Below are 27,261 nucleotides of genomic sequence, written 5' to 3'. Positions count from 1 at the left end.
TTTTCAAATTATATATACAGAGAGAGAGAGATGGGCTACGGTGAGTTGCGAAGTAAAGCAACTATTTTACTTCACACTCATATTTTACGATTTTAAAGTTCAAAACGTCGATCCGAACTGTTCATCTTGTTCTCCATATTGAAATGTGCTTGGAGATCAAATTTTACATTTTTTGAAATTTGTTTACTATTTATTAAGCAATTTTGAAAGTCGCTGATCTGATGGTCCAGAAAATTTTACTGATTTTAACTGTTCACAGCAAAACAGCAATTTTAAAAAATGCTTAATAAATAGTAAACAAATTCGAAAAATTGTAAAATTTGGTGTCCAATGACATTTCAATATGGATTAAACATCTAACGGTTCGGATCGGTCGTTTGGACTTTCAAAATAAAAATACGGCGTGAAGTAGAAACGCGTTTTACTTCACAACTCACTATAGCCCATCTCTCTCTCTCTATATATATATGTCATGGATACAAATTTCGATAATATTTGTGTTATCCATACAAAACAAACTCGATTTGAAAAATATTTAATCTTCCATTAATCTGTGTACACAGTCAATTTTGTTCCATCTCCTAACAAATAAACGTTTCTAAAATATCTTTCTTTTTTTAATACAACCGATTAATTTAAATTTTAACCATTTGATATGTGAAAAACCAAGATGGACCTTATATTTTAATGCTTGTTAGAATCACAGTTTTAAAATACGAAGTTTGACAAATTAGTAAAATCTCGTTGCAGAAGCTTCATGCATAGCAATGCGGCCCATGTGAAAATTTAAAAAATCTACGAGCATGATGATTTCTGTTTGCTAACCTGTAATCTTTTTTTTTTTTGATAAAAAATGTGGAGGTCAAGTTTTCAAATTATATTTATATAGACATAAGTAAAATTAATAAATAGAAAAAAACCCTCAATATAATTAAAATAAAAACTTTATTAACATGAAAAAAATAATAAAGGAGAAAACATATTACTTGATGGGTTTTTTGTTTCCTCCTTTTTGTATTAGTATGATACATCGGACTGCTTATTTTTTATTTATTATAGTTTTACATTATTATTTTTATTTATTATTGTTTTACATTATTTTTCGAACAATTCTATTCAGTTTTTTTGTCATTTGTTTAGACTTATGATTCATAAATGATATAATATAATATTCAATGTCAATTTTGAATCTAATATAATATTCAATGAAAAAGATTGACGTGAAATTTTGATGTTAAATATAAGGTTTGATGACATTTAAAAATCATCCCAAATCTTCAATTCCCTAAATACAACAGTCGATAAAAAAAACTATACATATTTTTTTATTATATATAGAAGCAAAAAGATATTACAAACTTTAAAATATAATACTTATTTGTATCTATTTAATTCTGAAAACTAAAATGTTACAAAATTTATAACAGGCAAAAAGAAATCTTTAAAAATTGATTAGATTAGCTGCAATTAAATCTTAAGTCAACACAGCAATAGAATATTCAGTTCATTAATATATTATTTTAAATTATGTAATTAAAACCATTCCCAATTAACAAAATTCCGACTTTTTTTAAAAATTTTCTCGTCGATATGATAGGGTGGTTGTCTGACAATTCATGATGAGCTCTGATCGTTATTTTTTGTTGTCTTTCAATTTTATAATAATGTCGTATGATTTGAAGATATTTACTTATTGTGTATTATATATTTTCTTTATTTATTTGATTTCCCCTAACATTCTATTTAATTGTCATCAAGGAAAAGAATTGATTCTACACAAATGCCGAATTAAAAAAATGAGTTTGTTTTCATGATTACTTGTAGTAATATACGGAAAATAGTTGTATCTACACATATTAATGCCAAATTTAAAAAGTGAATTTGTTTCATGATTTATTGTAGAACTATACATTGAGCTAGGTAAAGGTTTTATTTTAGTTGTGCGTCTTTTATATTTGAAAAGTCAAGCAATATGCAATATGAAGCATGAAACTACCGAGTAATCACATTTTTAGCATGAAACTACCCAAGCAATCAATTTTTTTTTTGAGGTTTGAACTAAGTAAAAATCACACCATTTGTAACTTTTAGTCATAATTAATTTTTCATTATTCATATTATTGAAAAGATAAATTATGTTACAACTAAAAAAATCATACTTCAAAAAATTCAAACCGTACATGCTAAATAACCAATATTCGTACATATATATTGGGTATAACTCACTTTATTTCATAAAAAAAAACTAACAAAACATTGCAAAGTTATTGCTGGACCAAATGAAAATAGTTAATTTCAGGATCATGTAGCTTGGATTCAGTTACCACTACTAGAATCTGGGTTTATTGCATGGATAAAAATATTTGTTGCATGGATAAAAATATTTGTTGCATGGGTAAGTAGTGTCCATGCAACAAATGACTTGTTGCATGGATACTCTGACTTGTTGCATGGGCTTACCCATGCAACAACTCCCCAAAAAATGTCAGTTGCATGGATTATCCATGCAACAAGTCGAAAATTGAGTAGTTGCAACGAGGGTTGTTGCAACGGTATTTTTTTGGGCTTGTTGCATGGATAACTCATGCAACTACTCAATTTTCGACTTGTTGCATGGATAACCCATGCAACAAGTCGAAAATTGAGTAGTTGCAACGAGGGTTGTAGCATAGGTAAGTCGATGCAACAAGTCAGAATTCTAGTAGTGTACGAAACAGTAGTTATATATATGTGACAATAAGAAGGTCAATACAACAGAAATTTAGGTCATAACATAACAACCTCCATTTTTAACCAAGTATCTAAAAACAAACTAAACATAAAACAAACATAAATGTCAATATAAACTAGCAACATGCTATAAACAAACCAGCACCGTACATACTTGTGGAAAGCTTGAACTTTGTAATTGAAAGAGACTTTGTTGCTATATAACAAAAATTATATGACACAAGCTTATAACATATATTGTGAAAAATAAAATGTACAATGATTTTTAGCCACTATAATAGAATTGTAAGTCATGATATCTAGCTAGAAAGCACTTGTATATATAATACCAGTTCACGAGTCCATATATTCGTTGTCGTTATTGTATGTGTACAGAAACCGTAATAAGGTGGATATTAATAAATATAAAGAAAACAGATGAGGAGTCCCTTTATCTGATAATTGCTTCTTACGTATTTGCATTGCCTAAAACCACCACTTACAAGGAAATAAAATTTTAAAAAATTAAACAAAAGTTTTTTTTTATTTGGTTATATCTATATTAAACCCAGTTGGCTCTCTATTTTTTAACATTTATTTTATATGTTGAAGATCCATCTCCTGTCAAATCAAGAAGCAATGATCGGTACTGCATCTAACAAATTTAGTTCCCATAACGCACGTTGTTGCTTGCAGGGAACACAATTAATTAGAGATAAAGATATTAGCTTCTTCTGCTTAAAAATTGAAGAAAATTATCCACGGCACATATCGAGCGATAAATCTTCAAGAACAGGTCATCCTGCAAAAAGCCTGGTGAGACTTTTTTCATCTAAATGATTCTTATTTAGGTACAATTTTAATTTTTATGCGCGGCATATTTACCGTCTTTGGCACATTAGACCAATCCTTGAACCTAGTAATCTTTAAGGACATGTCCTCTACAGATTCACAAGTGAACATAAACTCAAGGAAATAACAAAAGGGTAGAGGAATCTCGATAGAAAGGACTCGAGGATTGAACTTCTTGCAACAATTGATCCATTTTCTGACAAGATCACAGAAGCTATAATCATGAAATTTCATTTGAACCGCATGGATATATATAAGAGGATTCACGATGGTTTAGCATCATGTTACAAAATGTTTCAAACTTTGCATAACTTTCTTTTGTATTGCCACTAACGAAATCATTTTCGTCAAAGTTGAGATGAGATAATGAGGTCCATTGGTTTGTCCACCTCTTTGATATAATGCATTTTTGTATGGTCTCTTTTGGAAGAGGTGTTCTAATTATGTATTATGAATTTGCTTCATTTTTTAGGTTTCCTCCAACACCCTATTCAATTGTCACTAATACAGAGCTTGAAAATTATGTATGCTTCCACGATGTAGTGCTATATATTGGTGTAATTAATAAAGTTTTTCATTAATGTTATGATGTCTTTTATATTTGAAAAGTCATGCCATTTCAACTGTTAAACTACCTACATGATCACATTGTTTGGGAGCTTTGAACTAACTTAAATACACCACACAATTTCTATTTTGCTTGGAGAGCAAATTTTACATGTTTTTAAAATTTTTTTTTTTACTATTTTTGAAAATTATTGTTTTAATATGATAAAAAAAAATCTGAAAAAAAAATTGTGATATTTGTGGCACTAAAATATTGTGAAGTTGGAATCTTCCTCTTTTTTGTAATTTTGTGAGAAAACAACAAAGTCGGTTCAACCAATTAACATTCCTGGAAAATCTTGAATTCCGTAATTGTTAGTAAGAGGAGGGTTGAAATGTGTCTCTATTTTGCATTCCTTCATGCGGCCTCCAAATCTGAGTTGCTTATAAAAAATTAAAATCAATTCTCCTTCCCCTCACTTTTTAAATCGTTTTCCCTCCCTTATTTCTTTCTTCTTTTCTTCCTCTTTTCGTTCTCCAACAAATTTTGGTTGTGTTATCCATCCCCTTTCATTCTTGTTCCTCTTGTGAACCTGAATGGATCCACCTCGGCATATTGACCTCATCTTGCGCTTCTCTCCCGATATATAATATATTTTTATTTTTATTTTTATTAAAATTTATTATTACTTATAGTTATATTTGTATAATAATTTATTTGATAAAACTCGTTGCATTTACAAAATCAGACAATCTAATAAAATTCGAAATCTAACAATTTTATATGTAATTAGATAATTCTGAATAAAAATAAAGTGAGGCTATGGTACTATGCATAGCGAGGATTGGTCTATACTGTTTATCAATATTTGTATTTTGAAAGTTCAAACATTTGATCAAAACTATTTCAACATGATGTCAATATGACAATATACATGTAAATCATATTTTTATATTTTCTTACAGTTTTTGCTATTTTTTTTAAACAATAAAAAATCACTTGATCTAAAACTTCTAGATCATTAAAAAGTAGTGCTTTTCGACCTGTATAAAAAATAGAGGAGTGATCAAATTACACCATTTTATGGTGATACATCTTGACACCATCTGTTTATAAGTCATTTTTGTGTATTCAAAATTCAAACAATCGATCTGAACGGTTCAACATGATATTCATATTAAAATGTGCTTGGAGACCAAATTTTACATTTTTTTAAAATTGTGTACTATTTATTTAGATTTTTTTTAAAAATCGCTGTTTTTCAATGATTCATAATTGTCTGAAAACAATAATTTTGTATACAGCTTAATAAATACTTAAAAATTTCCAAAAAAATGTAAAATTTGATCTCCAATTGAACAATTTAATATGGAGATCATGTTAAACGTCGGATCGAATGTTTGGCTGTAGGATTCCGTCCTGGTTTTATTTGTTGTTTGTCTGCTGTGCACTTGTATTTCTGCATCTTTTCGTTGTCCATCTGATGCTCTTTTGGTGGTCTGTTTTGCTTGTCGCCTGCATGCTTGGTTACACTAAATCAGACAAGGTTCTTTTGGCCAAAATTCAACAATAAATCCCCCGTTTCTTTCTTCTCAGTGGCTTGGGAGTTTTGTGGCAAGTAATCCACCCGTTTCTTTATTTTTTGCTGACCATTTAACTTTTGATTTTTTTTCAGGGTTTATTTGCAATTGAGGGAGCGATTTCTGTGGGATGTTCTTTAGTCAGCTTTTAGGTATTCAATTAATTTTTTAGGTTCTTTGTGAACATTCTTTGTAGTAGGAATTCTTTTTTGTTTGTTCTTAGATTTATTAAGTCGCTGGACTTGTTTGCATTCATGTTCAATTATTGCTATCAATCAAAATTGGTTCTTTCCATTCATCGTATATCTACCTCAACAGCGCACTACAACAAAATACATATTTACCGGCACTAACGCAGGCGGCGTTACCAAAAACGCCAGCATATGGTCCAAGTGAAATTCGATCGCTGAACAAACGCCGGCTTTGTTAAAAAAAATGTTGTGCCAAAGTTTTGGGTTGCGCCGAAGTTTTTGGTTATTCGCCCAAGCACAGAAATTACACGAGTGGTAAAAAAAAAATTACGCGACTTGTAAAAAGTTCGTCTCCCAACCCAAACCCTACACCCCGCCTTTGCACTCTGCCTCTCCCTCTTCGCTTCATCTCCACCTTGCCATCTCACTGCGTTCGCCCTCTTTCTCTCTAAGCCCGAGCACCGAGCACAAACCAACCTTCCCCCCACTGTCTCTCTCTCTCCGAGGACTGATCTTCTACCAGTTCCCTACACTCTCTCTAGGTATTTTATGGTTCAATAGTTACTAGATTTTTCTCATGTGAAATTTGTAAAATTAAAAAAAAAAATCTGAAATTTTGTGAATTAAGGGCTAGGATTGAGCGTTTCAATCTGAACTTTTAGTTCTGTCTCTCTGAAGACTACTGGTAAAATAAACCCTAATTTCACAAATTAATAATATAGTTCATCAATCTGTATAATTATTTTGTAAGTTCTCCCTTTCTTTGGCATGAATATGTTGATTGTCTACATAGAACTGAATCAGAATTTTGCTGTATAGATTGTGGGCATAAGCTGATCGGTCATTTTATTGTGATGCTATTCTAGAAAGTCGTCTGAATTTTGTTACTTTAATGTCAATATTTTTAATGACAATTATTTTTTTGTTTTTAGTTGTCATCTATAGCCTCTTTCAGTGGAACTAGGACCTGGTATCTTAGACGACATCTTTGACGGGATTCAGGTTTTTCAAAAATAGTTCTATTGTGTCATTATTAAAATTTTCAAAAATAGTTCTATCTGTATAGTGCCACCTCGATCTAAGCATAATGGCTTGCCATTCTACCATTATTTGACTTATTTAGTGCTACATTTTACTATTATTTGACTTATTTAGTGCTTTCACACAGATTCGGTACAACTGGTATAGTCCCTATCAGATCCTACAGGTCCTGCAAGGTCCGAATATTGCAGATCGGCAAGCGCATAGGGAGGTGGTTCAAACATGGGAACTGATGGTAGGGTGTACATGAGTTTATACTGGAAGGCAGTGGAATGACATTGCCCACAGCTTTAGGAAATCTGAGCAGGATAAGAGGTTTTAATTATGTTGGTTTTTAATTTTTCTTTATTTTTAATGAGTGCTTGATGTAATTAAACAATGCACTGGATTGATATGTGAAATGGAAGCCTAAGGGCATTTGTTGGTTTTTTTTTCTAAAATTTTTTTTTTTTTTTTTTAATATTTTTTGACCTTTTGGCGGCGTTTCATAAGCGCCGGGAAAACATATTTTTTTTCATATGCTACAACTTTTAGTGGCGTTTCTAAAACGCCGGTAAAGGGGTGTATAAACGCCGGGAAGCCTGTCCAAGCGCCGGGAAAAGCCAAACAATTATGGCGGCACTATGTAAGTGCAGGGAAAAGAAAAATTTCGGGCGGCGCTCCGTAAGCGCCGGGAAAGACCTTTCCCGACACTTGTATTTCCGGCACTTAGAGAAACGCTGGGAAATGTCAATGGTGGCGTTTCTATACCCTTTTAGTGGCATTTGTAAGTGCCGGTAAATGCATGTTTTCTTGTAGTGGCGTATCATTCATACTTCCCAATTAGTGGCTTTACATACTTCCCAACTTCGTTTTCTGGACAACTAATATACGCTAATATTCAAACATTTAAAGCTATGTTTATAACATTTTATAATGCTACTCACAAGCATATAAACCTCTGTCTGAAAGTATTAAAATTTTAAATCTGTATAGTTTTAACTCCTAACTACTTTTGTCTTCAAGCCAAAAACGGAAAGATTAATTTCACTCACCATTTTTTTTAATTTTTTCTCTAATTATTATAATTTATTTTTCCGACGATCCGTGATGAATTTTACAAATCTAAAAATACGAATGTTTTCTATTCGATTTTATCTTTTAAATAAGATCCATGAAGAAACAGTTTTGAGTAATTTTAAAGTCATTTATTTTTTTTAAAGTAAAATGATACCTCGCATATTTAGCCTATATTTGACTTGATTTCGTACCAAATTCACGTTCTAAATTGTCAAAATCATGTGCATTTCATTGATATATCCTTAGAATTTGGTACTGCTGAGAGTTTGTTTGTTTTCTGCAGGATTGGAGCAAAATACACGAAGAAATGGCGTTTTTGGACTCCCTGGTACGACCCTTACCAGGCTTGGTACGGCCTGGCCGTACCACCTTGGTACGGCCCTTACCAGGCTTGGTATGGCCCTTACCAGATTTGGTACGGCCCTTACCAGACTTGGTACGGCCCTTACCAGATTTGGTACGGCCCTTACCAGACTTAGCCGATCCAGCCTCCCTCCCATCTTGTACGGCCTGGCCGTACCACCTTGGTACGGGCCGTACATAGATGCCGCCTGACAGAATTCAAATCTTGGCAGAGGCTATTTAAAGCAAGGGATCTCTCCATTTTCGAGGATTCGACTTCATTCCAGATTGAGAGCTCAGTAAAAGAGAGAAAGAGAGCAAAGGAGCAAGAAGAGAAGATCAAGGAAGAGGAAGAGGCGAGAATCGACGGATCTACACCTTCTCCATTCCCGATCTTCAATCTAGTTCTTTCATGACTTTCTCTAACTCTTTTCTTGTATATCTGGACAGATCCATGACTTGTGAGTAGTAGACTTTCGTTTCTAGGGTTTGTAGATGGATTTTCTTGATTTGTGTTGCTTTTCTTGATTTGGATCTTGTATGAACTCTTGTGATTGAATTGATTGTGAATTTGCTTGTCTTGATTGCTTTGTGTTTCTGTGATTGCATGTGGTGTGCCTATAGTGGTAGATCAACCCTAACAAGGTCATGTGATCATTGCCTTCTCTCAACCAAACCAATCCCTTTAGGTAGACTTGATCGAATTGAAGCCGAAAGGTTGAATTCTCCTCTAATCGACAGATTAGAGGTTACCTTAGATCTCCAATCAATCAACTAGAGGATCTGGACCAAAACACGAGAGTTGAGGTTTAGAAACCCTAGAAGGTAAAGAATTGAATCCAAAACTTAGATCTTGAACCAACACACGAGAGTTGAGGTTTAGGAACCTTAGGTATGGTCAATTGAACCTTTATCAAGAGTTTAATACGAGGTACCAGCAAGAAATGCATCAACTCGAACTTGTAAGCTCTGTTCTGGTAAACCAGTACGGCCCTTACAAGAGTGGTGCGGCCTACCCGTACCAAGCCCCATACGGCTTGGTCATACCAGGTTGGTGCGGCCTGACCGTACCAACTTGGTAAGGGCCGTACCACTAGAGGCAAATCAGAGATGAAGTCTGAAACCCTTGAAACACCTTTTATCCCAAATTAAAACACAGTTTATACCTTTTCTTGCACATTTACTATTCTATATCATTGTGTGATTGCTTGAGTTGATTCCTTAGGAAAATTAAACACCAAAACCCCTTTTTCTCACTTCTAGTCTTTAGCTAAGCTAAGTAAAATTCTAGATAAAGAAACCGTCCCTGTGGATCGATACCCGATTATACTCCTCGATAGGGTTGTGCACTTGCAACCCTAATCGGAAGGTGTAACCGCGGTTTAAAAGGTACGCTCCCAAGCGTACCGAAACTTGCGTTGCGCTTTCACGCGAACATAAAACTCATGAGAACTTTAAATTTTCAAGTTTTTAAATCTCAGTTTACAACCATTAAAATTTTCAAGGCTTTGTACATGAGATTTATATGCTTTGCAAATTTTAGTTTTGTAAATGCAGTGTTATTGTTGAGTTTTATATGCTTTGAAGTGTTATTGTTAAGGTTTAAATTCTTTGTACATGAGGTTTACATGTTTTATTCTAGAGATTTAAAGTGTTATTAATGAGGATTATATATATGCTTCTACATGAAATGCTTGTAAACAGAGGTTTAAATTATTTTGAAGCAAAATTAAAAAAAAAAATTGAAAGTCACAAAAATTTAAAGTGGTAAAAAAAATTACAATACAAATATAATTCGAAAGTTATTCTTAATGGATCTCATTTGAAAGAGAAAATCGGATAAAAAAACGTTCATATTTTTAGATTCTAAAAATTCATCACGGATCGTCGAGAAAAAGGATGAGAATGATCAGAGAGAAAATAAAAAAAAAGTGGGTGAAAAAAATATTTCCGTTTTTGGCTTGAAAACAAAAGTAATTAGGAGTTAAAACTATACAGATTTAGAATTTTAATGCTTGCAGACAGAGGTTTAAATGTATACGAGTAGCATTGTAAAATGTTATAAACAAAGGTTTAAATGTTTGGATATTAGTGCTAAAAATGAAAGTTAGATAATAGTGGAAGTTTTTTTTTCTGTTAAACTACTAGAGGGACGCGCTCGGAGATTTTATTTGAATACAATTATCAGGCTCCTTCTACAATAACGTATCACTGTTAAACTTTTATGTTATTCATTTAATCCTCCCACATTTCAAGAAAATATTTTCAGTTTAGTAGAATATTTCTTTCTGACACAAACAACTTCAATATAGTAAAGGAAGACACCGATCACACGGTTACAAACTTACATATATATATATATATATATATATATATATATGAGTAGAACTAGGGTGCTCTTAAGCTCACCAAAGTGTTTGGTGAGCTTGACTCTAAAACCCATCAAATCAATTTCAAATGACGAATCCAAACCGTTGAAACCCGCATACCTTACGTGTGATGCGTCTACATGTGAAATTTTTAAACATTCGAATTAGTTTAGTATAAAGTCACTCGGTCAAAATTAGAAAGTTAATAAATTAATTTTGGTGCATTCATTTTTTGAACGTTTTTTGACCGCTTGACTTTATACTAAATTAATTCGAATGTTTAAAAATTTCACATGTAGACGCATCACACGTAAGGTAGGCGGGTTTCAACGGTTCGGATTCGTCATTTGAAGTTAATTTGATGGGTTTTAGAGTCAAGCTCACGAAATACTTTGGTGAGCTTAAGAGCACCCTAGTTCTACTCTATATATATATAAGCCCCCAAACAAAAGATTTCTCTTCGGAACCTCCACATGCACAACCTTCCAAAATTAAAAAAGCTTCTTAAAATCACGACAAAAGAGTAACAAAAATCTAATTTAAAGCATTAATACTTTTGGATTGGTGTCATCTTCAGTGACGTATTACTTTTGGAGTACTTGTTGCTTTTCTTTGAGACCCATATTGCAATCTGTCTGCAGTGTATTGTGTAAACCTTGATTGGGGTGGGCTCTGTGAAACCAGGTGGTGGGCTTCTATTAACTGGGCCTCCTTGTGATCTTGCTTGAAATCTTTTTAAGCTTCCAGCAGTCCGGAAAAAGTTAGCCACGGTTGAATATTAAAGGATTTTACATTTCCCAATGGTATAAAATGTGAGAATATCCTCATCCCTTGAAAAAAAAAAAGGAAACTGTTAAATGGGCCTTGTTGGTTCTGCTGTCGGCAGTTTTCACCCACAGTTTAATGGGTCTTGATGTTAACCAATTAATTCTCTCTCTAGATTTTTCTTCTCTGATCTTCCATTTCCTTCTACCACATAATTCTTATCCCAAACATCCTGTTGAGCCAACCTATTACTCAGAACTTTCCCTCTCTCTCTCTCTGTTTGTTGTTTCTCTAAAAATGTCAGGAGTGGCTTTGATAGCAGGAGGGTTGTTTGCATCTGCCATCATTGGCAAGCTGGTCGATCTAGGGCGCTCCTACCTCGGTGACAACTATAAATTGCACACTAAGACCAGGGAGATGCTCACAAACTTGGAGATTCAACTTCCTCAAATCCAAAGCGTGATTGAAGCAGCCGAGAAGCAGCAAATTACTAACAAGGGTCTCAACACATGGCTCGAGCAGCTCAAAGATGCTGCTTATGAGGCAGAAGATGTTCTGGATCATTTCGAGGCCAAGAGGACTCGTGAGAGTACCAAAGGAAAGGGTAAGGCTAGTGAAATTGCCTCCTCATCTGGTAAGATGGTTAAAAATATGTTTTCTCCTGATAAAGATTTGAAGGAGTTGAAATCTGTTGTTAAGAAGTTTGATAAGCTGTGCATGGGGGATTTCATTAAAACTTTACAAGCTCATGGTGATAAATGAAAAAAACATTTTGGTACAAATCTTGGTGGAATTCTTTGAAGCTGCCCCAGCGAAAAATTCGCTCTTTCCGCTCCTAGCAAAAAGGAGGTGATCCTAAACCAGGCCACCTCATGCCGAAGATACACAATTAGAATGTGGAGATACACAGTTAACAAAATATATGAACTGTGGTGATACACAAGCCAAAGACAATTAGGATACACAAGCCGGAGACAATTAGCATATATGTATATATATATATTTTTTTTAACTGATTTACCTTTCTATTTCTACTTGCGTACAATAACAGAGCCATTAATTTTTATTTTTTTTGTTGATGAATATAGTACAATTAGGCAATTTATGTTTTATTGGGCTGTAATTGTACATAATTCTGTTGGATCATAGTATCCAATGTTGAGCATATATGTGATACAATTATGGATTGTATACTGTCATGTATGATTGTCTAACTAAAGCTATCAATGAGAATTAAGAATATTTGACAATCTATGTATTTATTACGGTGTGGTCTATAAATATGTAGACCAATACATGCAAAGTCCAGATTACTGATAGGCTGATTATAGGACTTGCAAATTTGGAGAATCACCTTCCAGGATAGTTTGTGCGGGTCACACAATGCAACCTGAAATTTACAGTACAGTTCAGATATTTAACCGAGAGTTGTGCAGGCCGCACGAAGAGTCTTGGCAAGCCGCACAAAATGTGTTAATTTAGCAAAGTCGGTTCTCAAAACATGTGTGCAACTTTGTGCAAGAAAGTCACCAGTATTGTTTTCCTATTTAACTCACAGAATTGGTCACAGACCATGTAAATTGGTTCCCAAGCCACAAGACAATCAACTCACAAAATATTTGTCTAGATTTCTTTCTAAATATTTTTGACTTAATAAATCTTGATTTAAATAATTTTGTTTTCATAACTGATTTCGCGTATATTTCACTGTATTTTATGTGATTGAAAATTAAAATGATATAAAATTAATAATTCATTAAAGATTAATACATAAATTACAGAGAATATGTGATAAACAAAGATCCATGAGGCGAATCAGGGCTGCAAAAAGGACAAAATTAAAGGCATGCAAGTCCCGATTTAATACAAAAGAAATTAAAAAATAATCGGCAAAAGAGCTCCAAGTCCTTTCTTTTATTTTAATTTCCTCTTTACAGCCCTTTTGCCGCTGTGTTTTCCCTCTTCAATTTTACATTGAAGGTAGTCTTTGCTGCTCTTTCTCAGCACAGGAACCTCACTCTTTTGGCCAAATTTTATATTTATAGCAAAAAAAAAAAAAAAAAACTAATCTAGATTTGAGGGATTTTCACATTTATCCGGGCTCAAAGCTAATCTATGGTCCATTTATTTGGGGGGGGGACACAGATTGGCTTACCGGTCCTCAAAAGCACAAAAAAATACACTGTCCTATTGAATATATTTATGTTTTGAGGGACCTCTAAGCCAATCTGCTGCCCTCCATATATGAGCTGTTTTGTCTTATATTGGGTGCAGTGTCAGGTAAATTCCTGCTTAATATCTCGTTGTCCTTCTATTTCTAATTTGTTAATTTTTATAAGAGGACCAAATATATTGATTGATTTCTTTTTAATTTGACAGGAGATGAATACTGAGCATATAAATCAAGAATTATCTAAATTACAGTGTCAATTAGTATCTCTACGGTAATATAGATCTAAATAATTAAAAGAAAAAACTTATTTTTCTCTAAATTTTAATTACTTCTCCACCGAGGTTTGGAGCAATTCAAGTATATCACAAAGAATGCATATGTTGCTTGTTATTGTTACTTTTATTTAGTTTTTTTAGTAAGAAACAGGAGTCAAGCTCCTATTTTATTAACTGTAATTACTTTTATTAAGTTATACAACTTCATTTTATTTGTCTTTTGCAGGCTGCAATGAAACATTATTTAACAATCATTTATGACATTGAAAATATGTCGTTTAATAATTTTATGAATAATTCAATAGCTGAACTAACACTTTATTTCGTATTAAAAACTTGTTCTTCTGTGGTTTTTAGACAACTAGATATGTGATGCAAGGTTGATGGCAAAAATAGTGAAGACATGGGTGACAGTTTAACCAAACCTGAGAAATTATGGCAGACCTTTAACGATGCGCAGGAACTTGAAATAAACTGTCAGTTTTTGGACAAAAGTTATGCCAAAAGTTCAAATAGGAATATACCAACTGAGAAGTGCGATTCACAACCTATCGAGAAATAGATGTAGGGATGAAATACTGTTGATGAAAATTGTTAAGAACACTTACTTTGATTTGTAATTAGCGTTAGCGAATCGCTGAGATTTAATCCGGTTCGAGAGTTTCATCAATGAAAATATGGAAATTAGTTTTTTACTGAGTAGCCGAATTTATATCAGATAATAACAAACACATATATTAATATCCACCTAACGGTTTCCATACATACGAAGCCCTTTCTTTAATGATAAATCCGTTTTCATAACAGCAACAAATATGGATTTGTGAACCAGTATCATACCAAGCCCTTTCTAGATATCATTATGTCCAGTTCAATTAATTAGCTGCCAAAAATCTTTTATATTTTTGTTTCACAATTTTTTATATATATAATTAACCTTTTTTTAGGCAAATCATAACTGAGATACGAGGTGTACGAACATGGGAAATAGCATGGACAGCAGGGTTATGGACAATCTGGAAAGAGAGGAACAATAGAATCTTCAACGATAAATCAAAATCCATCCACATACTATGTAACGAGGCGGCTATGGATATTCAACAGTGGGCGAGTCACTGCTGATTTATATACAATAGCTTGCATTTTCTATTAAGTTATTTCTTAAATTCGGCACAATAGTTATATTAGAGTGATATGTAAATAGTGTATATGTTGCTGTTACTATAAGTCCACTTGGGCTTCTGTAAAAGACTTTCTTATTAATCAAAATGTAGGATGGCAAGTTGCCACCCTACCCTCAAAAAAAAAAAAAAATAACCTTCTTTTGTATAATTCAACATCAAAGAAATAGATGCGATAGAGCGGTTTGGTGAACTCACAGCGATGGAATGTTCTATCGTGGAGTTATTGTCAAAATGTGAATAGGAGATGGTAATGTGTCGTGTTTTTCTGAAAATTCCATCTCCTCTTATCTCAATTACAAATCACTAGGTGTTCAGAAGTTAAAAACAAAAAGATAAAGGTTTACAAAACCGACTAGGAAGGACTCTGGGGATCTACGCTCCGACAATTGTACAACATCACTGATTGCGCGCAGCTGGGTGTATCCAGGGACAGTACCAGGTTTCTAAAGGAATTGGCATTGCTACGGCCTTTCTTTGACTCCTCGGTAAAAATAGATGCTAATTCGTGAACGTTACAATGGAGATGGACTGCATCCAAAACTTTCACTTGTTCTTCAGCGTACAGGATGATGAGTGACTCGGGGGTTCGATCGGTTCACCATCGGGTCCTTTGGAAAATGAAGGTGCCAATGAAAGTTCGCGTTTTTCTATGGCTGCTCATGAAGGACAAAATCCTAACTCAGGATGTCCTTGCCATGAGGGGATGCACAGTAACACAGGGATGCGCATTGTGTAATAATGGGCTGAGCGAGACGTCAGATCACTTGATGAGAACATGTCCATATGCAGAGCAGTTCTGGAGGGGTCTATGTGTACAACAAAACCTGCCGATAACAGTGGGTACCTGTCACACGGATAACTGGTGGGATGGAAGAGTCCACTTGACGGGTCAGAGCAAAAAAAGATGGGACGTAACATGGGCGGCAGGCTCATGGGCTCTATGGAAGGAAAGGAACAGAAGGACCTTCATCCAAAAAAGAAAGACAGAGGTTATTCTGATTAATGAGACATCAATGGACATACATAATTGGCTGTTATTTAGTTAGATGTAAGAGCGCGAGGAGAGGCATGGACATTCTGGGAGCATTTTTAATTTTATTATCTGGGCTTTTTAGTAGTTAAGGTGATTGTAAGTAATTTTTCGGCTACATGGATTACTTGATCCGTGTAGCTACAATGTACGATTTTCTTAGCATCAATCTATCTTAGTGGATCATTATCCACTAACCCTAAAAAAAAAGGTTTACAAAACCACAAGATTACATACAGAGATTGACAGTGCATGCAGTTCCTAGTATTGTTGTGTTGAATTAATTCAAAATTTGTTTGAGGTCAGGACTGCAGTGTGAAGTGATACAGCGCTAAAAATCGAAGATGAAATTGCACTCTTTGATATGCATGTGCTTCTATTTATGTAGGTACAAATTGTACAGCAAGAAAAGTCTGGTTATCCTGATCACTCCATGATTATATCCATGGTAAAATTTAGAAATATTTAATTTTCAATTATGTCAATATAAAATATAATTGTTACATATAGCCATTATATATGGTTATCTGCAGGGATAATTTACAGGGTTTACAAGCACAAGTGTACCGGCAACAAATTTTCATGACAATTATCAGATGGACCTACAAGATGTCACAATGTTCAATCCCACCCCTTTTTCATATCACAGGTGAGATAACAAAAAGCTTTCATGCGTACGTTAAGAAAATAGGAAAACAAATTATATAACCTGAGCTTAAGGTTCAAACTTGTGTAATACGTTCAACTAATAGTGCATGTAATTAAGGAAAAACAAATCTATTAGTAAGAAAAAAGCTGTTAATTTATACTAATTAAAGATGTAATTAAGAAATAGCACAGAGGTGCAATTAATGATTTAATTTGTGTTGGCTGACTATTAAATGCATATCAAAGTAAAAACGAAGAAATAGTCATAAAGTAGGAATTCTTTATTATTATTTTTTGTTACAAATGCAGATAATTCATATTGCATTAGTAACAATTTGATATATTGGTACAATAAATTAATGGATTGCAATTGATGTGGTGATACATGGTGTTCAACAAGCTCCAAATGTTAGAAAACAAATCAAGAACCAGCTTTTCATTTTCTTTAAATAAATTTAAATGTAAATCAAGATTTACCGTCTGAACACAAGATATTGAAACATTAAGCTTCAATTTACATAACCAATTAATTCAACCCACAAGTATGCCTAAGTTAAATCGTAAATAATTCCTAAATATTTCAGCGTGCATCTTTAGTATGTAAACTGATACTTGTGCAATATAGAGATACAAAATGTGCACCATCTAATAGATCAGGGTGCATCCCAACTTTCACAACACAGTTCCATCACATCACAAATCAACATCCAATCTCATACCCACTCTCCCATCAAATACGTCATCATAATCCAATACGCAATACCAATATTCAAATTAACCTTAAAAAATGAAAGGACATATGATAGAGAAGTCCGGCATGCAATGTGAGTCACATGCATGTGTTTTATGATTATAAAAGTATATTAGTTATATAATTGATTGTAATTCTATAATATGAATGAAGTACAAATGAAGAAATTGGAAAAAATATTCAGACGATGATATGAATTGAATGATACATATGTAGTATATTTTAATAATGTTAAAATAATAATAAAAATACTTACGACATATAATGATTGCGCACATTTGAGATATATTTTATAATATATAGTTTAAAATGGATATAAATAACGTTAAATACATAAGAATAAAATAAACAATAGAGATAAATTTGATCAAATATAAGACAAAAAGGATAATTTTACGATTTCATTTCTCTTGATTTTTATTTGAGATGATATTATTTAGAAATTAACTTTTGTTTTCGACAGTGACATATATAGAATTTTGAATATTATAAATAAAATCTTTTAAACATAAATAACATATTCCAATAATAAATATTAAATAACAATGACTCTATTCTTCAGTCAGGAGGATGCTCCCAGGTTAGGATTGTCGAAATTGTCGGAACTATCGTGAATGATGAATCTCTGAACGCTTGTCTAAGATTGATCGCTCTCGTTTGGTTTCTAATTTGGTTGGGTTATGACAACTGGATTCTCTTCTCTAGGCAATTAGTTTTGAGAATTCTAATTCGGGCGATTGGAGAATTGGATTACTATAAAGGGAAAGCTCAGAAAATAACGGTCCGATAAAAACATTATTCAGTTAAAAATGATGGAGAATGATGGCTTGGGAAATAGAAACATTATTCTTGGTTTTTTTTTTTGGCACATTGAAAATATCTGAAATAGATAAAGCTATTATTAGTGTTTAACTGGCCCGGTGTTCTCATATATATATTGTCTTCTTTATTCTTCAAGTGCTTAATATCACTTTCTCCAGTATTCCCATTTTCTCGTCCCTTGATACTCAATTGGCTGCGGCGCACCAGGTACGTATTAGAGAATAATTCAACATTCGGTCATTCATTTTTGTTGTTATTTTATGGTTTTGACTTTCTCTTCAGTTGATTTTTTGGTTGTATAAATTAGTACTTGTGCCTTCTTTTTTCCTAATATGGCAAACTTCAATGTTATTCAAATATTCTCTCATGCATTGACACTATGAAGGTTTATTGTTGTTTTAAGATTGTCCGGAATGTAATTTTAATTATGGAATAATGTCATTGGCTAATATTACATGAATATCTTACTCAATTAAGAAAAAAATCACATTTTCACTTTAATCCTTCATTTTTTTTTTGTGACAAATATAACTTCAAATCTTTAGAAATAACGCTCCACTTCTAATTCATCATAACTATGTTAATTTTAACCTGAAATTACCACATACGACACCATAAATATATACAAGTATGTTTACTTCATTAAAATAAAAGCACTATTAAAAGAACGTTATAATTTATTTAAATAAGTCAGCTTTCCATAAATACAATTTCAATTAAATTAAAAGAGCTGTTTTTTCTTTCGTACATATTTAAAATTGGTATGCCACGCATTAGTTTAGATGCATTTCAAGACAAGAGTATATTAGGTAACAAACAATTTTAGATGATAACATATCTTTCCTTATATATATTTAAACACGTTTAGTTATATATAGGTGACTAATATTTTCATTATATCCTATACAGACTCAAAGTAAGCAATCAAGATAGGTGAAATGATGCAGACGACCAACTATATCGCATTCCGTGTTCCTGACATGACGCAGAATGATGGGTACCGTGTTGTTTATCTACGCGACACAATACAACCTTGGTATCGCCAGGCCTACATGTCAGCTATGCAGGGTTATATTCACGAAGATCCTGTTCCACATTCTAATGAGGCTGGGACTGGGATTATGACTGTTTACCCAACACCTGAGGTGTCAGAGACCAACGTTTCGAATCAGAGTGGTGGCAGCCCTACAGTCCAGCATGTTCTTGATTCCTTGCCAACTGTCGTCCTTTCAAGTGATGCCCTGGAGGAACAATGTACAATTTGTCTGGAGAACATGGGTACGCAACAAACCGAATTGGTGACAACTTTGGCATGTGACCACATATTTCACAAAAATTGCATAGTGTTGTGGCTTAGCAATAACAACACTTGCCCCCTCTGTCGCTCCAAATTCCCCAAAGATGAAATTGCATATCAAGAATGAGAGAGATATAACATTGGGCTTTTTTTTTTTTACTTGCAATTTATCAGTATAAACTTATAATTATATGAATTATATGTAAATAGTCTATTGTTTAATATCACTTGGTATTTCTATGAGTTGAATTATGGTGAATATTACATATCTTTTTTTCTTTGGTATAACTGAATTGTTAGTTATGAAGGAATTTTGTGTTGTGAATTGGACAAAAAATAGTAGTTTCATTTTACGAATAGTCATTAATAGTCAACTTCTCATTTATTTAGTTAATATGATCAGATTAAATCAAATAAGTTACAATAGTGAGCGTCCAAAATAGGTACATTTATTAGAGTTCTTTGTTTCATTCTTTTTGTCTCCCCAGCCTCAAGTTCGCCTTGTGAGATAATCATTAGTTGTCGCCAGTATCGCAAATTATCTCAATTTATTGTATGAAACAACTTGCTATTTAAACTTAAAAAAAATTCCTTCCAATTTTTTATTCCTAAGAGGGAAATACATCATTGATATATTACCCCAAATGAGTAAGAATAGTGTTTATATCCCCCAAGACATCATTCACCATCCAACCCCCACTTGCTCAAATGATGTCTTTGGGGATAGAAACATCTCGGCTTATGCCGCTAATAGTATTTTATTTTGAAGCTGCAATTAACGCCACTCAAGAAGCGGGAACTGGTATCCAACTGAAAATTCGGGATCTCATATCCAAATTTGATATCGATGTGATGTACTTGTGATCATATAGCTTCCTCAAGGAGATGCATAATATGAGCATTCCAAGATTATAAGACCAAGTATATAGGACTTGTAACCTTTAATATATTCTCCACAATCCGACACCCAAAAGATGTTTTCTCCGCATACAACTGAAGAACCCAATAATGTACCTTTTATCGATCCATGAACCATTTTCCTCTTATCACTATTACAATTCATAAAATGAAACTACTATTTTTTGTAAATTAATCACAACAGAAAACACCTCCATAACTAAAAATTCAGTTATACCAAAAAAAAATGGATATCTAATATTCACCATAAATTCAACTCATAGAAATACCAAGTAATATTGAACAATTAAATATTGACATATAATCGATATAATTATAAGTTTTATATTGATAAATTGAAAGTAAATAAAATTAAAAACACAACAATAAATATCCCTCATGTTGGATGTGCAATTTCATCTGTCGGGAGTTTGGAGCAACAGAGGGGGCAAGTATTGTTATTGCTAACCCACAACATTATGCAAGTTCTGTGAAATAGGTGGTCACATGGCAAAGTTGTCACTGCTTCGGTATGTTGCGTACACTTGTTCTCCAAGCAGATTGTACATTGTTCCACCACGGCTTCCCTTGAAAGGACAACATTTGGAAAGGAATTAAGAACATGCTGGGCTGTGGGGCTGCCATGGAGCTTTTGCCTCTTATCACTATTCAGCTCCATGGCTAGGACCGCCGAAACCAACTTACAATCTGGCAATAACAATTTTTGTTTAACTTGTAGGTCTATATTGTTTATGCTTAAAAATACACTTTGTTTATTTCTTTGATTTTCTCCAATATTTTATACAAGCTACCAAGCAATAAGAACGAAATTTTATTCACAATTACGCAGATATTGGATGTTCCAAGATATGTTTAAAGTGTTTGCTTCTTAAGATATAGTAGTTCTTATAAATAATTCCATGTGCATTCTATATATAATCTCATATTTGAGAAGTCATGCCTTATGGATCATGCAACTACCTCAATAATCATACTTTCTAGGATGTAAAACTGATCACACTTATTGATGAGTGCTATAATGACTATTAATTCCATTCCAATTAGGTCTAATAATTATTTGTTGTTCAACATATTTTTCAAAACACATTAGTTGACTTTGCATGGGGTTACTGGTCAAACATGATAAGCTTTTCAGAAAAATAGGCTGATGATGTTTGGTTTAGAACGAACACCTATGAAGACATTTATTGCATGTATTTATTTAACAAATGATAACAAGGATAAAAATGTCAGTTCTCCTCATAGTGAAATTATTTTCTTTCTATTAAGTATACATTTCAATAAAACATTAGAGATGAATTTCAATTCTTTCTTATTTTGATTCTCATCAACAAAGTTTAACTGGAAATCATCTTTATTAGATTATATTAAATTGAAATCTATTGATCAATTCTTTAACTGTTTTGTTCCAATCAAACCATTATTATTATTTTTTTCTTTCCTTTTTGTTATTATTATATACTCATTTCTTTTAATATAAGCAAAAAAAAAAGAAATCAACAAAAAAAAGCTAACAGAAATGTGAATATTATCAAATGAGAGGAGTAAAGCTAGGGGTGCTTAAATTCAGCAAGCTATGAAATTAACTCTAACATCGTTAGATATTCGTTTAAATTCATGCGATAACCTCATTTGAAATACCAAGTGATATTCGTTTAAATTCATGCAATAACCTCATTTGAAATACCATAATTCAACTCATAAAAATATCAAGTGATATTAAACAATGGAATATTTACACATAATTCATATAATTATAAGTTTATACTGATAAATTGCAAGTACAAAAAACTAAAAGTCCAATGTTATATATCTCTCATTCTTGATATGCAATTTCATCTCTGGGGAGTTTGAAGCGACAGAGGGGACAAGTATTGTTATTGCTAAGCCACAACATTATGCAAGTTCTGTGAAATAGGTGGTCACATGGCGAAGTTGTCACTGCTTCGGTATGTTGCGTACACATGTTCTCCAAGCAAATTGTGCATTGTTCCACCACGGCATTACTTGAAAGGACAACATTGGGTAAGGAATCAAGAACATGCTGGGCTGCGGGGTTGCCACCAATCTAGTTCGAAATATTGGTCTCTGGCACCTCAGGTGCTGGGTAAACAGTCATAATCCCAGCCTCATTAGAATGCGGAGCTGGATCTTCATGAAGATAACCCTGCATAGTTGACATGTAGGTCTGGCAATACCAGGGTTGTATGGTGTCACATAGATAATCAACACGGTACCTATCATTTTGCGTCGTATCAGAACACGGAATGCGATATAGTTGGTTGTCTGTATCATTTCACCTAACTTGATTACTTTGAATCTGTATAGAATGTAATGAAAATATTAGTCACCTATATATAACTAATCGTGTTTAAATATAAGAAAAGATATGTTATCATCTAAATTTGTTTGTTACCTAATATACTCTTGTCTTGAAATGCATCTAAACTAATAGGCATACCAATTTTAAATATGTACGAAAGAAAAACATCTATTTTAATTTAAATGAATTTGTATTTATGGAAAGCTTACTTATTCAAACAAATTATAACGTTCTTTTAATAGTGCTCCTTTTTATTTTAATGAAGTAAACTTACTTATATTTATGGTGTCGTATATGGTAATTTCAGTTCAAAATTAACATAGTTATGATGAATTAGCCGTTAGAGTGTATTTATAAAGATTAGATGTTCAAGTGCATATTTGTCACAAACAAAAAATTTGAGGGATTAAAGTGAAAATGTGAATTTTTCTCCGATGATAAATATTTGAGTACGATATTCACGTAAGATTAGCTAATGACATAATTCTAGAATTAAAATATATTACTTTCTAGACAATCTTAAAACAACAATAAACCTTCATAGTGTCAGTGAGAGAATATTTGAATAACATTGAAGTTTGTCATGCATATTAGGAAAAAGAAAGGCACAAGTACAAATTATACGACCAAAATATCAACTCAAGAAAAAGTCAAAACCATAAAATAACAGCAAAAACGAATGATCGAATGTTGAATTATTCTCTAATACGTACCTAGTGCACCGATGCCAATTGAGTATTAAGGGATGAAAAAATAGGAATACCGGAGGAAGAGATATTAAGCATTTGAAAAAGAAAATAATACAAGTAATGAAACCATTACCAAGTAAAATATTGTGGTGTGATTTGAAGATACTTACTTATTGTGCATTATATATTTTCTTTATTTATTTGATTTCCGCTAATATTCTATTTAATTGTCACCAAGGAAAATAATTGATTTTACACAAATGCTGAATTTAGAAAAATGAGTTTGTTTTCATGATTACTTGTAGTAATATACGGAAAATAGTTGTATCTAGCTACACTAATGCCAAATTTAAAAAGTGAATTTGTTTCATGATTTATTGTAGTACTATTTATTGAGCTAGTAAATGTTTCTATTTTAGTTGTGCGTCTTTTATATTTGAAAAGTCATGCAATATGCAATATGAAGCATGAAACTATGCACTGAGTAATCACATTTTCAGCATGAAACTACCCAAGTAATCAATTTTATTTTGAGGTTTGAACTAACTAAAAATCACACCATTTGTGTTTTTTTTGTCATAATTAATTTTTCATTCCTCATATTGTTGAAAAGATAAATTATGTTACAACTAAAAAATCATACTTCAAAAAATATAAACCGTACGTGCTAAATAACCTTCGTACATATTGGGTATAAATCACTTTATTTCATAAAAAAAAAACTAACAAACATTGAAAAGTTATTGTTGGACCAAATGAAAATAGTTAATTTCAGGATCATGTAGCTTGGATTCAGTAAGTAGCTTGGATGATGTAGCTTGTCACATCACACACACACACACACATATATATATATAGAGAGAGAGAGAGAGATGGGCTATGGTGCATTGCAATGCATGGATGGGTTTGTGCATTGGACCATAAATCTAAAATTCAAAATCCAAATGGGCGATCCAAACCGTTCATCTTGTTCTCCATATTAATATGTGATTGGAGACCAAATTTTACATTTTTCTGAATTGTTTTACTATTTATTAAGTATTTTACAAAATTGTTGATCCAACGGTGGCTGCTGATTTTACTGTTTTGTTAAGCCACCGTTGGATCAACAATTTTGTAAAATACTTAATAAATAGTAAAAAAAATTCAGAAAAATGTAAAATTTGGTCTCCAAGCACATATTAATATGGAGAACAAGATGAACGGTTTGGATCGGTCATTTGGATTTTGAATTTTAGATTTATGGTCTAATGCACAAACCCCTCCATGCATTGCAATGCACCATAGCCCATCTCTCTACATATATATATGTGTGTGTGTTGGGGGGGGGGGGGGGGGGGGGGGGGGTGACAATAAGAAGGTCAGTTCAATAGAAATTTAGGTCATAACATAACAACCTCCATTTTTAACCAAATATCTAAAAACAAACTAAACATAAATGTCAATATAAACTAGAAACATGCTATAAACAAACCAGCACCGTACGTACTTGTGGAAAACTTGAACTTTGCAATTGAAAGAGGCTTTGTTGCCATATAACAAAAATTATATGACACAAGCTTATAACATATATTGTGAAAAATAAAATGTACAATGATTTTTAGCCCCTATGTTATTGTGAAAAATTAAATGTATAATGATTTTTAGCCACTAATATAATTGTAAATCATGATATCTAGAAAACACTTGGAATAATACCAGTTCACGAGTCCATATATTCATTGTAGTTATTCCATGTGTACAGAAACCGTAATAAGGTGGACATTAATAAATATAAAGAAAACAGATGTGGAATGGCCTTTATCTGTTAATTGCTTCTTACCTATTTGCATTGCCTAAAACCTCCACTGATAATGTTTCATTTCAGCCTTCAAAAGACAAATAAAATGAAGTTATATAACTAAATAAAAGTAATTACAGTTAATAAAATAGGAGCTTGACTTATATTTCTTACTAAAAAACTAAATAAAAGTAACAATAACAAGCAACATATGAATTCTCTTTGTGATGCAATTGAATTGCTCCAAACCTCGGTGCGCCACAACAACAAATTAGACACTATTTGCAAGAGATAAAACACATTTATGTTGGAATACCATCGTGGATACTACCGTCGCGAATAGAAAAAGCCGGCGGAGAAGTAATTAAAATTTAGAGAAAAATAAAGTTTGTTCCTTCAATTAGTTAGATATATATTACCGTAGAGATACCAGTTGACACTGTAATTTTGATAATTCTTGTTTTATATGCTTAGTATTTATCTCCTGTCAAACTAAAAAGAAATTAATCAATATTTTTTCCTCTTATAAAAATTAAACAAATTAGAAATTAAACAAATTCTTGTTTTATCATGATACCAAATTCAAGGTTTACGGATTATCCCTCATGACTTCCTTTGTTCTTCAGAAACTTAAAAAATACGCAATTTAGATAAGGAATTTATGCATTTCACCGTTTAAACATAAATTTACTTCAATATGTCAAACATGTCAAACACTTAAATGAGCATAAGAAATTAATAAAGAATAATAAAAAAAAAAAATCTACCTATCGGTGTTTTTGGAGTTCACTGATAGATTCTGTTTATGTTTATGGGTTGTGCAATGTTGGATGGATGTGAATTGTGATTGATGGTTGGGAGAAAGATCTTCTTCGGCCATATATTTGGATTTTCCAAAAGGAGATATAGTGAAAGATCTGACTACTAATTAATTGTAGGACCAGTATTAATTGTTACTTATTTTGTTCATTTAGTTGAACTAGGAGATATAAATTTATCTTGAATTATCTATAAATAGAAAAAAATAGATGAAGCAATTATTGCACAGGTTAATTATAAATTGGGTCGCTAATGTAATTATCAATTTATACATATTCAGAAATTTATTTGCAAATAAATAATTGGTGCGACCAAATGGGAGACTACTAGTATGCACTCCTCATACATCCGGTTAAAATTTTGGGGAAAAATGATTATTTTTAAATTTTTTTTAATTTTATTTATATATCAAATTTTGTTTAGTTACAATTAACATGGCTAATATTCACATTCCTATTTAGCTAGTGTTTGTTGATATTAATTTCTTAGCTAACGTAATTAAGTCAACCTTTTTGTATTACAAATATTCTCATGCTAGTTAAATAATATATGTAAACTAGTGTAATTTAAAAATATAAACTTAAATTTAGAAACTAAAAGAAGATTGAAAAGCAAATGATCAAATAATAATAATAATAATAATAAAGAGAAAAGAAAAAATAATTAATAAGTGTGATTTAGTGTGACATCACACAAAGTGTGATTATTGAGTTAGTTGGATGTTCCAAATGGCATGACTTCATAATCGTCATATTATATATAGAACCCACATCACATAGAATCTTTTATAAGAACGAACTGCTGTATTTTAAGAAGCAAATTGAACTTGCTCATCAATAATCTAACATATGTACGTATAATTGTGGACAAAGTTTTTCTTCTTGCTTGTGTCTTGTATATATATAAGATATTGGATAAAATTGAAAAACATAAACAAAATGTATTTTTGGTTGCACTGTGAGGCCTATTAGTAAGAAGCATGGCTCTCAGGTAAATTCCTGCTTAATATCTTGTTGTTATTCTGTTTATAATTTCTTTAATTATTCTGAGAGTACAAAATATTGATTGATTTCTTTTTAATTTGACAGGAGATGAAT

General features: G+C 32.3%; 1 protein-coding gene across 1 annotated transcript; it reads left to right on the top strand.

Annotated features, from left to right (window-relative positions):
• The first annotated feature begins 11,752 nt into the window (after nt 1-11,752).
• LOC144563061 (disease resistance protein RGA2-like) lies at nt 11,753-12,217 on the top strand. The gene has a single exon (XM_078312467.1). The coding sequence runs from the start codon at nt 11,753-11,755 to the stop codon at nt 12,215-12,217; it is 465 nt and encodes a 154-aa protein (XP_078168593.1).
• The last annotated feature ends 15,044 nt before the right edge of the window (nt 12,218-27,261 follow it).

Source organism: Carex rostrata, chromosome 1 (assembly GCF_964058835.1).
Source record: "Carex rostrata chromosome 1, lpCarRost1.2, whole genome shotgun sequence".
Taxonomy (NCBI): Eukaryota; Viridiplantae; Streptophyta; class Magnoliopsida; order Poales; family Cyperaceae; genus Carex; species Carex rostrata.
This window is presented reverse-complemented; position numbering and strand designations above follow the sequence as displayed.

Excerpts from the sequence above, each read along its gene's own strand:
- LOC144563061 (XM_078312467.1), top strand. The coding sequence starts at position 11,753 with ATGTCAGGAGTGGCTTTGATAGCAGGAGGGTTGTTTGCATCTGCCATC.